This window comes from Diadema antillarum, unplaced genomic scaffold (assembly GCF_040938485.1).
Source record: "Diadema antillarum isolate AM-2024a unplaced genomic scaffold, OU_Dant_1.0 seq00001612_RagTag, whole genome shotgun sequence".
NCBI lineage: Eukaryota > Metazoa > Echinodermata > Echinoidea > Diadematoida > Diadematidae > Diadema > Diadema antillarum.
The window spans coordinates 434,372-449,187 of record NW_027272325.1 but is presented as its reverse complement, the minus strand read 5'-3'; the positions used below and the strand labels follow the sequence as shown (position 1 = coordinate 449,187).

The 14,816-nt window shown below is 40.4% G+C and overlaps 1 protein-coding gene across 1 annotated transcript in view; it reads left to right on the top strand.

The window, feature by feature from the left end:
* The window catches only part of LOC139711121 (muscle-specific protein 300 kDa-like), a 311,965-nt gene that overhangs the window by 264,882 nt on the left and 32,267 nt on the right, over window positions 1-14,816 (top strand). Inside the window, exons 111-124 of the mRNA XM_071623037.1 lie at window positions 711-1,013; window positions 1,636-1,953; window positions 2,404-2,592; window positions 3,222-3,359; window positions 4,064-4,210; window positions 6,161-6,346; window positions 7,247-7,558; window positions 9,868-10,001; window positions 10,519-10,759; window positions 11,361-11,489; window positions 12,048-12,245; window positions 12,744-13,046; window positions 13,457-13,650; window positions 14,620-14,752. Coding sequence (XP_071479138.1) covers window positions 711-1,013; window positions 1,636-1,953; window positions 2,404-2,592; window positions 3,222-3,359; window positions 4,064-4,210; window positions 6,161-6,346; window positions 7,247-7,558; window positions 9,868-10,001; window positions 10,519-10,759; window positions 11,361-11,489; window positions 12,048-12,245; window positions 12,744-13,046; window positions 13,457-13,650; window positions 14,620-14,752 — 2,925 coding nt within the window. The remainder of the gene's footprint in view (window positions 1-710; window positions 1,014-1,635; window positions 1,954-2,403; window positions 2,593-3,221; window positions 3,360-4,063; window positions 4,211-6,160; window positions 6,347-7,246; window positions 7,559-9,867; window positions 10,002-10,518; window positions 10,760-11,360; window positions 11,490-12,047; window positions 12,246-12,743; window positions 13,047-13,456; window positions 13,651-14,619; window positions 14,753-14,816) is intronic.

The following is a 14,816-nucleotide window of genomic DNA, read 5'->3' as shown; positions in this document are numbered from 1 at the left end:
AATGTTGAAGTTGTGGATGAACAAAAATGAAGTTGAGATTGTGTTAGAAGAAGGCAATGTTTCAGTTGGATCAGAAATAATGACCTATATGCTACAAACTGTTTAAATGCAAGAAAAGTTTTTATCTATGGAAGATTATCTGATATGCTTCACTGTAGGTATTTCTGTAAAGTAGCTCGTGTTGATGAAGATGAGCTTTTTACATTTTGTTGATATTTAGGACCAAAAGTGTACATGGTACTGCTTTGACTCATACCACTCACTATTACTTGCTCATGATTATGTGATAGTCTCAAAGTGGAAATTTTTGCAGTTTAGAAACTTTCACACATTTCACACGACATGAAATTAATGTGAAAATAAAAGCATGGAAGTTCTTTTTTGCCAACTATACTTCAACTATTCATTGTTGTGAGTTTGTTGACGATGTTTGTTTGTTTGGTGAATAAAATTTCATTTCATTTTTGCTTGTAGGTGTAATACTATTTTATATTTCGATTCCACAGAATTGAGAGCACTAAAAATTCATCTTACCCAGACGAGCACGAAAATTTCCACTATTACATTATTCTAACAGTTATCATATGACCGATATTACCCCTTCAGAGAGATGCAAAATGTTTTGAGACACGTCTCAACTTTTACAATTTTTCAAACTCATTATACATGTAAGTGTGAGCCCAAAGCAATTGATCTTTTACAATTTGCAGGAGTTCTTCAGTGACCTGGACACCCATCACATTCTGATCGAGTCCATCGCTGCAAAGGCCGACCCCTTCACTCAGCAACTCTTCCACGCCCAGCGCTCGGAGCTTGACCGACGGAGCCAAAACATCATGGCCCAGGCCACGGCCAGGGGCCAGACCCTGGAGGGACTGGTCAGTGAGTGGCGGGAACTGGAAGTCGGTCTCACCGAGCTGACCAACTGGCTGAGTCACATCGAGGCCCAGGTGCCCAGCGGGATAAGCGACGACACACAGGAGAGTGTGCGCAAGGCCATTCACAAGTATCAGGTGATTACAGAAGTCCCTTAAATTAATGAAATGAAGAAGCATTTTTCACATTCTTTTGAAATGATATCACACATTTTTGGTATGTGCTTAATACTCCAGTCACTGAAACTTTCACATTGACAGCCAGTGCAGGCATTCAGAAATGTTTCCATTTGTGAGGTAAAGCAAGTATGTACATGCTTGCTGCTTGTTTGGAAGGGATGGGAATAGAAGGTTTATACCATATATACACCTGTACCATACACATTTTCATATGCATAATGTGCTGCTTTCCTTTCATATATGGGTGTACACTTGTTGTCTAAAGTAATGGCTACAGATGTGATAGCAATTAGTTCAGTTCTTTTTGACATAAATATGCAGGTGGATTGTGGTATGGTTTTCTTGTATTGTATACTCATTACTTCTTGATGAGGACAAACTAACACTTATGTCAATCATTTCAGGAAAAATGGTTTGTCTAATTGAGAGATATCAGTAGTGGATATTATATGGAAAGACTATATTTTGTACAACAAAACAAGTGTTGCTACTGTTTGGGTAAAAAAAATCATGATAGTTAAGAAAAGCATTTTGACTGACTGAAAATATCCAATTCCTTGTAACCTTTTTTTCATGCCAGGCTATGAAGGGTATTATGAGTAACAAGCAGCCCAGTCTGAGCCAAGTAGACTCCTGCGCCCAGGCCCTCCTCGAGAGCCTGGCCTCCCCGCAGCTGGACAAACGGCTGGCCTCCCTCCACGAGCACTGGGCGTCGGTCACGCAGAGGGTGGGGCAGGACCTAGCCTCGCTCACCAGCCTCCTGGAAGAGTGGCGTCTCTTTGAGCAGGAGTCCAAGCAGCTGTCCACGTGGCTCCGGCAGGTCAGCGATGAGTTGGACAGGTGGAAGGATCCGGAGAGGAGCCGGAAATCCATCTCGGAGCAGCTGGATGAGTTTGCTGTAAGTAATGTCAACCAATTCATGTCAGTTATGTAAGCCTTGAGAATAATGTCATCTCTCCTTTTTTTTCTTTTTTTTTTTCTTTTTTTCATTGGATGTTCTGAGCTGGTATACTTGCATTCTGTAAGGAGATAGTTGGCAAGCTGGTAAGAACTGTCGGGGAAGACTCTATATTGATATCTATTCTTATGGTTTTGGTGTGTGATGCCAACTGTGTAGAAGACACAGAAGAGCATTACAAATTTAAGTGTAATATGATTGATTTTCATACAGATTATGTAAGTAAGTGGAGTTTTCATAATTTTGTGTAATGTTGATACAAATTCTTAGCATTTTGCCATTCTAAGGTTTGACATAAGGAAGGGTCAAAATGAGATAGTAGAATCTTGTCAAGTTGGACCCCTATGAACTACCGTAGATACATGATTGTCTCCTGAACTTGATATTCAGAAACTGCAAAAGGATGTCGAGTGTCACCTCCCCCTGAAGACATCTGCCTGTAACCATGGTAACCAGCTGCTGAAGGTGAAGCAGCTGAAAACCCTGCCCATCCGGGAGAAGCTGGCCCAAATCGAGGAGAAGTGGAATCACCTGCAGAATGAGCTGCCCCAGATACAGGAGGACCTCCATCAGCAACAGGTTTGTTTGCTTGTTGAACCCCCCCCCCCTTTTTTTTCTTAGTGCTGACAGTGGCGATGATGGTGATGATGATGATGATGATGATCAGCTGGAGGAGGATGATAATGATGATGACAGTGTTGATGGTAATGGTTTTGATGCCGATAATGGTGAGAGTGAACATTGTTAAGATGGTGATGACTGCGATGATGGTGATTATAATAGTTGTGGTGGTGATGATGGTGGCATTTTGTATACGCTGTGGTTATGTACAATTGCGTATATTAATGGTGTGTATTTTTCCTAGCAAAGTGGTTAATCTGAAATAGAAATGTAGGCCCTACTAGCTTTTCTATTGCTTGAATTAATGACACACAGGATAATCATGTCACATCTTTATATTTGTGGCTGCAATGAGTCATAAAAGCAAGAAATTTGACGGATGTTGTATACTTATGGTGACTTGGTAATATTCAAAAAATCCCAGACAGAAATACAAGTAATGCAGTAATTTCTCCTCTTTTTGTCCTACAATAGCACAAGGTTTTCCTATACTAAAAAAGACAAACGGTGCCAGTGTAAACATTTACCTTGCTCAGAAGATGACATCCATGGCTTCCCAATGATTAAGTTTATTCTTTTCATTGCAGATGGAGATGCTGCCATCCAGACAAGCTCTCAACGAGCTGATGTTGTGGATGGATAGCCTGGAGAGCGCCCTCAACGCCCTCAAGCAGAGGACTTGCAGCAGCTGTGAGGAGGTGGAAGAAACACTTGAGAAATACAAGGTCAGCCCTACAGCAAAAGAGTCTTAAGAGTGATGATTAACTTGTGCATTTGCATCTTTTGATATACAAGTACATGTATTGCTTCTTCTTTGTTTGTCAATAAAGTCCATATATTTCCCTAATCATGCCCTCCAGGCCCCCTTTTCATAATAAGTTAATAATGACAGCAACTTTTGCTGGAATGGCAAGTGTCATGGTAATTACAAGGATCCAGCTTTCTGATTAGCTGTTGCTATGGGAAGTTGCTATTCTAGCAAGAGTTGTTATCTTAACATCGTTTATGAAAAAGGGCCCAGGTCCTATTCACCTAGGGAAGGTTACATCAACTTTGTTTGAAATTATCTTAAAAATGGAAATGTGCGTAGGTTATATTTTTATATTTTTCAAGCTATCATGTGAATGGAAATATCAATATACATGATGCAGAAAGGTTGAATGGTATTTACCAATGTGTAATAATAATATCAAACAGATACATTTGCTACCACTGCAGTAACTTTGGTACCTCCACATAAATGTATATTCTTCTATAGTGTGCAGATCATTCTATAGTTTGCATATATCTGTCACATTGTGAAGACAGTTCTGCCTGAGTGGCAAAGGCCCTTTCAGAGCTTTGCCTCAATGTATTCCCCTGCTATGCAAGAAATACTGGCAATTTTGTAGTCAGATTAATTAAGTTTTTCTTTTCTTCCTCCTTCCAGGGCTACAAAGTAGAGTTATCTTGCCATTTGCTGACGGTGGAGTTCATCAACCAGTCCATCCTCCAGATGAGTCAGGACATCGAGAGCCGGAGGGGGGAGAAGACCGACTTTGCCGAGAAACTTGGTGCAATGAACCAGCGCTGGCAGGTCAGTGCACTGCTCTCTTCTCTCTATGCTTCATCTGCTCTTTCTCTTCTCCCTATCTCTCTCATTTCTGTGCTCTCTTCTGTTCTCTCTCTTCTTCCTCCCTACTCCCTCTCCTCCTTCTTCGATCTCTCAACTCTCTCTTTCTCCTATATTTCTATGTCTCTTTTCCCTCTCTCCTTTCCTATCTCTCTATCTCTCCTTTCCTATCTCTCTATCTCTCCTTTCTTATTTCTCTATCTCTCCTTTCCTATCTCTCTATCTCTCCTTTCCTATCTATCTCTCCTTTCCTATCTCTCTATCTCTCCTTTCTTATATCTCTATCTCTCCTTTCCTATCTCTCTATCTCTCCTTTCCTATCTCTCTATTTCTCCTTTCCTATCTCTCCATCTCTCCTTTCCTATCTCTCTATCTCTCCTTTCCTATCTCTCTATCTCTCCTTTCCTATCTCTCTATCTCTCCTTTCCTACCTCTCTATCTCTCCTTTCCTATCTCTCAATCTCTCCTTTCCTATCTCTCTGTCTCTCCTTTCCTATCTCTCTATCTCTCCTTTCCTATCTCTCTATCTCTCCTTTTCTATATCTCTTTCTCTCCTTTCCTATCTCTCTATCTCTCCTTTCCTATCTCTCTTTTCCCATCTCTCTGTCTCTCCTTTCCTATCTCTCTATCTCTCCTTTCCTATCTCTCTATCTCTCCTTTCCTATCTCTCCATCTCTCCTTTCCTATCTCTCTATCTCTCCTTTCCTATCTCTCTATCTCTCCTTTCCTATCTCTCTATCTCTCCTTTCCTATCTCTCTATCTCTCCTTTCCTATCTTTCAATCTCTCCTTTCCTATCTCTCTGTCTCTCCTTTCCTATCTCTCTATCTCTCCTTTCCTATCTCTCTATCTCTCCTTTCCTATATCTCTTTCTCTCCTTTCCTATCTCTCTATCTCTCCTTTCCTATCTCTCTTTTCCCATCTCTCTGTCTCTCCTTTCCTATCTCTCTATCTCTCCTTTCCTATCTCTCTATCTCTCCTTTCCCATCTCTCTATCTCTCCTTTCCTATCTCTCTATCTCTCCTTTCCTATCTGTCTATCTCTCCTTTCCTATCTCTCTATCTCTCCTTTCCTATCTCTCTATCTCTCCTTTCCTATATCTCTATCTCTCCTTTCTTATCTCTCTATCTCTCCTTTCCTATCTCTCTATCTCTCCTTTCCTATCTCTCCATCTCTCCTTTCCTATATCTCTATCTCTCCTTTCCTATCTCTCTATCTCTCCTTTCCTATCTCTCAACTCTCTCTCTCTCCTATCTCTCTATCTCTCCTTTCTTATATCTCTATCTCTCCTTTCCTATTTCTCTATCTCTCCTTTCTTATATCTCTATCTCTCCTTTCTTATCTCTCTATCTCTCCTTTCTTATCTCTCTATCTCTCCTTTCCTATCTCTCTATCTCTCCTTTCCTATCTCTCTCTATCTCTCCTTCACCCTCTTGTGTAGATATTCACAGTAGCTGCATTTACATGCTTTCAAAATAATGGTTTTTAGAAACTGATAGGTTGTGCAACATGATACAAAAACTATTTATTCTTGTGTGTGCACACAAAAACCACACACTCTTGCAATACGCCTTACAATGTGACTGTCAATCCCGCTTGATTTGTTGTTGTTATTTTAACTCAAATATTATGTCCCGTTGGGCATGTGTGAACACATACAAACCACAGATTTTTTTTTCCTGATCCCATAATGCAAGTGGCCACTAGGACTGGCACATTATGTCATTATGTAGGTATGCAAAGTCTGGAGATTCACAGCATTTTGTTTTTCACCCAAGTGATTTTCTTTAGTCGTTTGTGAACGATGGCAAATAAAATAGATCTTCCAATCCTATGCAGAAACCAGTAACTTGTGTGTGAATCAAATGCGACTATTGACTACTTTTTGGTTGTATATTTCCATTTCTTGTTCCAGGCCCTAAATGGGCGTGTCAGTGAGGAGACCAAGGCACTGGAACACCTCCTCCAGCGCTGGAAGGCATTCAACAAGGCCCTGTCTGAGACCGATGCCTGGCTGAAGGACCAGGAGGAGAGGGTCAAGCCCTTTGATGGTCCCATCGGTCAAGAGGCCAGCATTAGGGAGGCTCTCAGGGTTTGTGAGGTGAGAATTCCGTCCGTCAAGTTTAAACTATCAAGTCATCTACTGTAAACACAGAAATTTTCCAGGTACATTAATTTTCATGTACAATGTATTTTGCGTTTCTTTTGGCTGATGTCAATTCTAATATCTTCATAATTTTCTGTGCAAATCTTTAATGAGATGATAATTGCGCAGCGTGAGTTCAAGAACCCAAAAATATGTTTTTGAGCCACTCAGTGCAAAAAAAAAAAAAAAAAAATGATTGTGAGGATATTTCAGCATTTACACTATTACTAATGATTAATCCTTTACTTCATTCATTCTCTGTTAATACCACATGTTACATACATGTAGCACATAGTCAATTAGCCACGGCCTTTCTGATCTGTTGTCAGGTGATACAAAGTATGATAAAGACAGGAAATTGAAACATTTTAATTTTGCCCTTTTCAGTGTTTGGCAGGTGATTCAGTTTTGATATTATTTGTGCATTGTTCATTTTGGTGTTTGATTATTTTGATTGTTATGGTTGTAGCAAATAAAGAAGTCATCCATCACTGGTGTCTGTGAAATGCCATCATTGAGTCCTTTGTCATAGCAGCATGCATGTCTCCTTGACATTGTACCCACAAGCTTCACAAGCTGCATGATATGTTTTGTCCATTTCTATGTAGGTTAAGACTTGACAATATTCACCGTGATAAAATCCATGATACAAAAAAATGCTGATGAGTTGTAAAATGAAAGATGGAATTTTATCATGACAAACACTTTCCTGTAATTCAAGTAGAAATTTGTGAAATCTTGTATGTCAAATTTTGTATTTGTTAACTGTTGTGACAGAGCATATTTTACATACTTAAAAGGGATTTTCTAATTCAATTGTCTTTTTTTGCCATGTTCCTTTGCTTTCTTGTGAAGGCCATCGAAGAGTCACTCAAGAATCGAGAAGGTGAAAATCGCCAACTCCAGAATGCGGGGCTCTCCCTCATCCCGGACAAAGAATCCGTCAAGAAGCTCCTGCAACCTCTTGCCACCGGGCAGTCCAAGCTCCTTCGCCTGGTCAAGCACCTCCGGGCTGACCAGGTCACTGCCCTGGAGCAGTGGTCCATGTACCAGGAGACTCTGACCGCCGTCCAGCAGGCACTGGGCAAGGCCGAGTACGCCCTCAGCCGCGGCAATGTCGTCATGGGGACCGTGGAATCGCTACAGCTGCAGACTACAAAACTCAGGGTGAGTCTTTGTGATTTGACTAGCGGGCTGAATGTTCATGTATTGACCAATTCGGGTTCGTTGAGGGCAGCAGACATTTCATGGCACTGGGCGCAGCCATAGTGGGTGTCTGAGCCGACCCCTCCCTGCTCTCCCCCACCCCGGGCAACATGTTTATCACGCACTTGTAACAAAGCTTCGCGCACGAAGCAAGCATTCGCGCACTCAGTACGAGACGCCCATTGGCTAAAGCAGTTTTTCATTCTGCGCGCGTGCTAATGTAGGGAGAGGGGTGGGGAATGGGAAGGGGGGGTCGGCTAAGACACCCACTATGGCTGCGCCCATGCCAAAAATACACATAGCGCGTCACAGAATCAGTCAATAAACCACATGCCAGTGTGTGCCGAAAGTAAACCTATGACTGCCTGAGTTTATAGCAGTTGCAAGTGTATACATCAGAGCAGTAGAATGAGTTGTCCTGGTATATCACTTACCAAATGTGGTGCTGTTTACATTTTTTTAATCAATCCCTGCATGAATGCAACACTCCCAAATATCATTTTCATGCCTGCTTTGCAATAATGGTGCTGAAACTTGATCTGTGTTGATGATGTATTTATTAGCACAGTTAAACTACTGCAACACTACTTATTGTTTTGTTTTTTGCACAGATTTTCAGCACTACATTTTTCCTTTGCTGTATGGTACAACATAAGAATTCGAACAATATAAGAATTAGCAGTTACAACAATTTGCATATCAAAACCCTGTACCTACACAAGAATATAAATCAATGATTTACTTGTAATTTTCACTTTTTCTGGTGTACTGCACATACAATTTTGCTCAAGATCTTGTAGTATACAATGTGTTGACATACATTTATATTTCAGTTAAACTGGGAGATCTAAAATACATAAGGGAAATTTTGACTGTTTTTGCATGGCTGACTTCAAGTTGATTGTACAGTTTTGTTAGCTGCATTATTGAATCCTGCCTCTTGTGATTTATGTCTTGCTCACACCTCTTGCACCCTCCCTACCCCTTCCTTGGATGACACAGGAACTCCTTGCTCAAAAGGTGAAGAGAGAGTGCTCCATATAAACCTCCTCAGAGTGCCTGCTACAACTTCTCAATTTCCCTATTTGTTGTGCCATTAATACCTCCTTTCTATGTTGATGAGTATTCTTTTTTAAACTGAGATCCACCTCATTGTCACTGTGTGGGATCTATTCAAAAACTTGTACAAAGGTGTAAGCTGTCTGTGGGGTATAGGAACTCTGATGCATGCTAGATTATAACAATGTAACATATCTTCTTTAAAGTGCCATTCCTATATGTCACTGTACCATTCAATTTGACAGGATAACTCTTAGTTGTATGCAGTTGACTTCCAAGAGAAGGAAGTGAGCATTTTAATGAAGAAAATTTGCTGTGTTTGCCGTGAATTCTCAAGCTGTCTCTTTCTGACATTAGGTCCTTTCTGTAGTCAGTTTTCCTACGTGTTTACCTGCAATTGCTCTATGTGTCTAACTTGGAGGAGAATTTCAATACAGAGAGTGAATTCTGCTCAGATAACCTTTACAATCAGACTGTGATCAAAGTTGATTCATTGGAATGATACAATGAAGTGAATGCAGTGTAAAGTCAAATTATTTGGCCATCAACCCAACTTAATTCAGGGTCAAAGGGGGCAGATGCTGTAATGCAATGATACTAGAAGGCACTGGTTTATAAGTGACACAAAACACATAATAATATACAATGGCAAACTTTTCTGCTGTTGTGAAATAAAGCTCATGCTGGTTGTGTTTCCAAGTTGGTGTAGCCATCATCAGTTTCTTCCAGGGAGTAGATGAAATGGCTCATAATGTACTGCCAGGGAGGTGGAAGCACTGCACATGCTTGAAACCAAGAGTTGTTGATTGTGCAAGTTCTGGTGATTTCTTGTGTTGGATTTGCTTTCCATAAAATGATATACTCTATTCTACCTGAAATGCAGTAAATTTTATCTGTTCTGATAAAGGCAATGTCTTTCCTGTGTGCTGTGCTTCAAACTCAAGGACAGCTCTACATACAATGTATGCACAATAAGCAACGCTGCACACTGGAACTGGTCCATCGGTCCCTGACCAGTAAAAATCACTGTTGGACCAGAGACTTTTTTCAGGAATGGACCAGTAAAACATGAAAAACTGGGTACCTACTGGTCCAACAGACAGGTTGGACCAGTGGAAAAAAATGGGTTAGTGTGCAGCCCTGCAATAAGTAACAACTAACTAGTGATATGTGGCATGTGGAGTTCATTATATGTTCTATTTCTGTGACAGGAAATCCAAGCTGAGCTGCGGTCCAGCATCGGTCAGCTGAACACACTGTGTAAGCTGGCCGACCAACTCCAGAGGACGTGTAAAACAGACATCAGCGCTGACCTGGACAAGACAGTCCAGAACTTGTCCTCAAGGTAAGAAGAAGTCTGATCCTGTCTTAACAAAAGACTTACTTATGACAACAAGAAATTGAGAATATGACAATAGTTTTGAATGAAAATCATAAAGTGTGCATGCTGTGTGATGGATTTGTCATAAATGAGCATATTTATCATGAATAAGCAGTTCATAAAATCTTTGAAAACTTGTCCTTTTCTTGATGTTTAGAAAGTCTTGGTAAAGCGCATAGAGAGTCTTCTAGAATATTATGTACTATATAAATGAAAATTATTATTGTATTAAGTAGTAGTAGTAGTAGTAATGATACTATGAATATGGCTACATTGTCCATGAATACTATTATTTTGTTTTATTGTGCTTAATGTATTTCTTTTTCCTTGTCCTATGAATTCATATCCAGTAAGTAAGAAGATAATGAAATGTATGCCATAAATGTGATTTCAATGATAAGTAGGAAGTGAAATTTGTGCACTAGAAGTTTCGCTGATGATGGTACACATTTAGTGATTGACGTTACCTGTTTCACATCAGATGGAGCAAAGCTGAAGACGAGCTGAAGTCCACCATCAACTTGTTTGAGAAGGCCATGCTGCTATGGCAACAATTTGAGGATCGCCACGCGGAAACGGAGGCGTTCCTGGAGGACCGGGAGGCCCAGAGCACGGAGTGGATGCAGCGGGCCAGGGAGGTTGAGGGAGGGAAGGATAGCGCTGAGGGATCCAGCGAAGAGGCGGTGGAGCAGGAGAGGGTGCACAGATGTCACAAGTGTCAGGTGACCTACGTCATAACACCCTTGACCTCTTGTTTGTTTTCATGTCTTCCTGTATGTTTTGAGATGACGACATGATAGATGAGAAACTTGTGTGATAACAATTAACAGTGAGCCCTATTAGCAGAATTTACCGAAATTTGTGGCAGGTGATATAGATAATTGAAGGTAATTCACAATATGAAACCATCTATCTTCCCTTCCTCCCATGCCCCCCCCCCCCTCAAAAAAAAAAAAAAAAGGAAACAAACCAAGAATACTTTTGTACAGCAGCTTGTTATGGTCAACTTAAGACTGTAAAGTAATAAAACAGCCATATTACCTGTGTTCATCTCAACCTAGCAATTATTTTTTGTCTATCAAGGAAGAGATAATTTATTGTGAGCAAATGTTTGTTAACATATTGTTTTGATGTATTCGATGTAACCACATTTTTTCCTCGTGTGGATGAAAAATGAAGAACATTAAAAGTAGTACAAATAAAAGGTGTCAATATAGTATTCAGGGACATTTATCCTTTATGTATTCATGGTAAGACGTGCAAAAATGGTAATAAACAATGCTTTATCTCACCCTCTTTGTCTGTTTGCTTTTCCACTTGCAGGAGATTCTTGATGATGTCAACAACTTTTCCACTGCAGCCAGTTTGCCAGAACTAGTAGACCAGCTGGTTAAATACATGGACTCGAGCACAGCCAGTAATATTACCTCAAGGACCAAAGTTCTTCAAGAGGTCAGTATTATTTTTGTGACCAATTTCATACTCAGACTTTGTTGACTTGCAGCTTGCAACACTCCTTTACAATTGTATGTGTGACAGGATATCCTTATGAAATTTGCAATCACCCAACATCTATTGAAGCAATAAAAAAAAAAAAAAAGATTGTGAGATTCAGATTTTGAGCAGTTACAATGTAGCAGTGATATATTACTGCAAAGCATGGTATGCCAATTAATATCATAGAAGATTTTCCAAATGACCCTAATATGAAGGGGAAAATATCTTTTTATTCCGAATGAAGCCTCACAGTGTGACTTTTATACATGTAGGCCTATAGTTCATTATCTTAAATTATCCCACCTTGGAAATATATTAGATGTTCTGCCTGTACTAGCTTCTTGGAATAATGCTTGCCTGATTGCCACTATTACGGCAAGATACAGAGTGATCCTCAACCTCTGTGCAAGTATTATAGATTAAATGCATTTTTCTGTCAGAGTCTCATTTGTCAAAGTTGCCATTTTTAGCATCTTTTTCTGAGGATTTTTTTTTCTTGATGCCACACCCCAGCGCCTGGACGCCCTGCAGAAGTCGCTACGGAGACACATCAAGGCGGAGGAGCACGACATTGAGAACCAGCGGCAATTCAGGGAGAAGACCAAGGCACTGCTAGACTGGCTGGAAGATGTGAAGGACGCCCTCAACATGGAGGAGCCGAACAGGTCTTCCGACGAGCACACCATCAAGGACAGGATGCAGAAACTGAAGGTGAGGACGGCGGGTTAGAAAGAAAACTAGGCGTGGAGAGGTATTGTAGAAAGCTCATAAACAGTGAGATGATATTAAAATTGGTATGTCAAATGGGAACTGAATCTTGTACATAGTTGTGTAATGTACATATGACATAGAAACTGTGTCTACTCTGAGGTGGGGGTATACTGTTATCCAAAGGCAGTGACAAATTTACAATTCATACTTCAAATTTAAATGTAAGCTTTCGTATTACATTACATTAACGTGATTTGAATGCAAGAAATCTGTCAGGGAACAAGAATGATTTAGTAAGCCTGGTCACTTAAGTCAATATCTCCAACATGTAGTCAGCTGGATCACAAATTCAACCACCCTCAAAGATTGCCTTACTGGCCCCTTTTCATAAAGTATCATACTCGCAAAATTTATGGCCTATATTACAAAAGAAAAATGGCTTATATTGGTAATGACACGTATTGTATTTTTTTCTTGCTTTATTTCTGTGTCTGACAGTCCCTCCTGGTAGAGTTTGCCGAGAACCAGCCTCACGTCAACGCCCTCAACGAGATCGGCTACCGCATCAGCCTGGACCGGCACAACTCGGGCCACCTGGCCACGCTGAACGAGTGGTGGAACAAGCTCTACACCTGCCTCTCGGAGAAATACCGCCACCTACAGGGCGTGCTGCTCCAGCAGCAGAACTTTGCCCAGAAGTGCACATCGTGGATGAAGTTCCTCGCGGAGACTGAGGAGAACCTCGCCGTGGACATCGCGGGCAGCTACGACGAGCTGCTAGAGCAGCAGAAGGTTTATGAGGTGAGTGAGAGAGTGACATTCATCAAGGATCATTTTAGGACTTTTGTGGAGCAAATGTCAAGTTGCTACTCGAGTATTTAGTCTTCATTCATAATAGTTAGAATCAGACATTGCCTCAGTGACCATCAGTAAGTGAAAGAAGTGTGTATTAATTTTATTTCTTTTTTAATTAGTTTACATTATGGAAGTGGTTGCCATAATCTTTTTTAGTATATTTTCATGTTGGCTTTGACATTATTTAGTCTTTATTCAATTTTGTTGGAATAAGACTTCACTCCAGCAATCATCAGTATAGACAATCAAAACGACCAAAGCATATATTTAATTTGATTTCTTAGAGTGCGCTTACAGTGTAGAAATGGTGGCCATCATCTTTTCATCTTCTATTTTTGTCCTCTCCTGCCCGCCAGCTCTTTGAGGCAGACATCTTCAACCGACAGCAGATCCTGTTCTCCATCATCAGCGACGGTCAGAGGATGATCCACGACGGGGAGGTGGACGATCCCGAGGAGTTCCAGACCAGGCTTGCCCAGCTGAGTGACCAGTGGCAGAGTGTCATCCGGCGGGCCAGCCAGAGGAAGGAGATCATCGACAGAAACATCAGGTGAGTCATCTTAGGCATCTCCTCAGCTCCCTACAAGCGGGATGGGGCCTCAAGATGTACTGTATATGCAGAATATTTCAAGAGTGTAATTTTTTTTTTTTAAAGTTGGACTTGTGAGGCAATTTGATTGAATTTGCAATTGAAAACCCAGAATGGGAAATGAGTATTGTCTCATTTCAGAAGAAAAAATGGTAAGTTCCCACCTTGGAAAACAATGTTGCAGAACATTGTGTTCTGGGATACAAAATATATTTGCAAGTTGTTAATGTCATGAATATCAGTCAACTGGCAATTATCTTGAAGAGAAAAACAGATTGTATAAAGATCAGGAATTTGATAATTCCTGTGAATTATCTTCGAATTCAAGTTTCAAATTAACTCTTACTGTACATCTTTTTAGCAAATGTCTGTTGATAATGTACTTTAGTGTAAATTAAATATTATGAACCCATTGCCAATGGGACATTGTAATATTCAAAGACTTCAACCTACCGCTAAGGGGTCGACATTATGATATGGCTTTTCCTTGCCTGGCAGTTGACTCTGTGTGCAGAAAAATTTGCTGAATCTTATGATGAAAGTTGTATTCTGTGAGTTTAATTACGTGGTTACCAAAGTTATATGTTGCCCTGGCATTTCTTATTTTGAGTGTGAGATGTAGAAATCTGTCTCTTGCCGTGAAAGCTATCAAAATCATTGTTGTACTTTGTAAGTTGGAGAGTAACCTGCATGTAATATTGGTGTATTGCTTGATGCTCTTACTAGGTAAGACAAGTCTGGTCCTACAGTAATAAAGTCACAAGGTACAGATCTGAGAATGCTACTTGATGTCATAATAATAATAATCATAATAATCATGATAATCATAATAGTCATAATAATCATAATAAACATAATAATCATAATAATCATGATAATCATAATAATCATAAATTAATGTCTGTATCTTTCTTGTGTTTGGGCCTTCAGGGACTGGCAGTCTTACAGGACTGCTCTGGCCAAGATGAATGAGTGGTTCCGAGACATGGAGGCTGAGGTCACAGGTTACCACGTCACCACGGCTCCTCTTCAGTCTCTCAGGGCGCTTCATGAACAGACCAAGGTGAGAACAGTTTGACATGAAGATCATTTCAAAACATCATAGTCATCCATGTCATGATCATCGT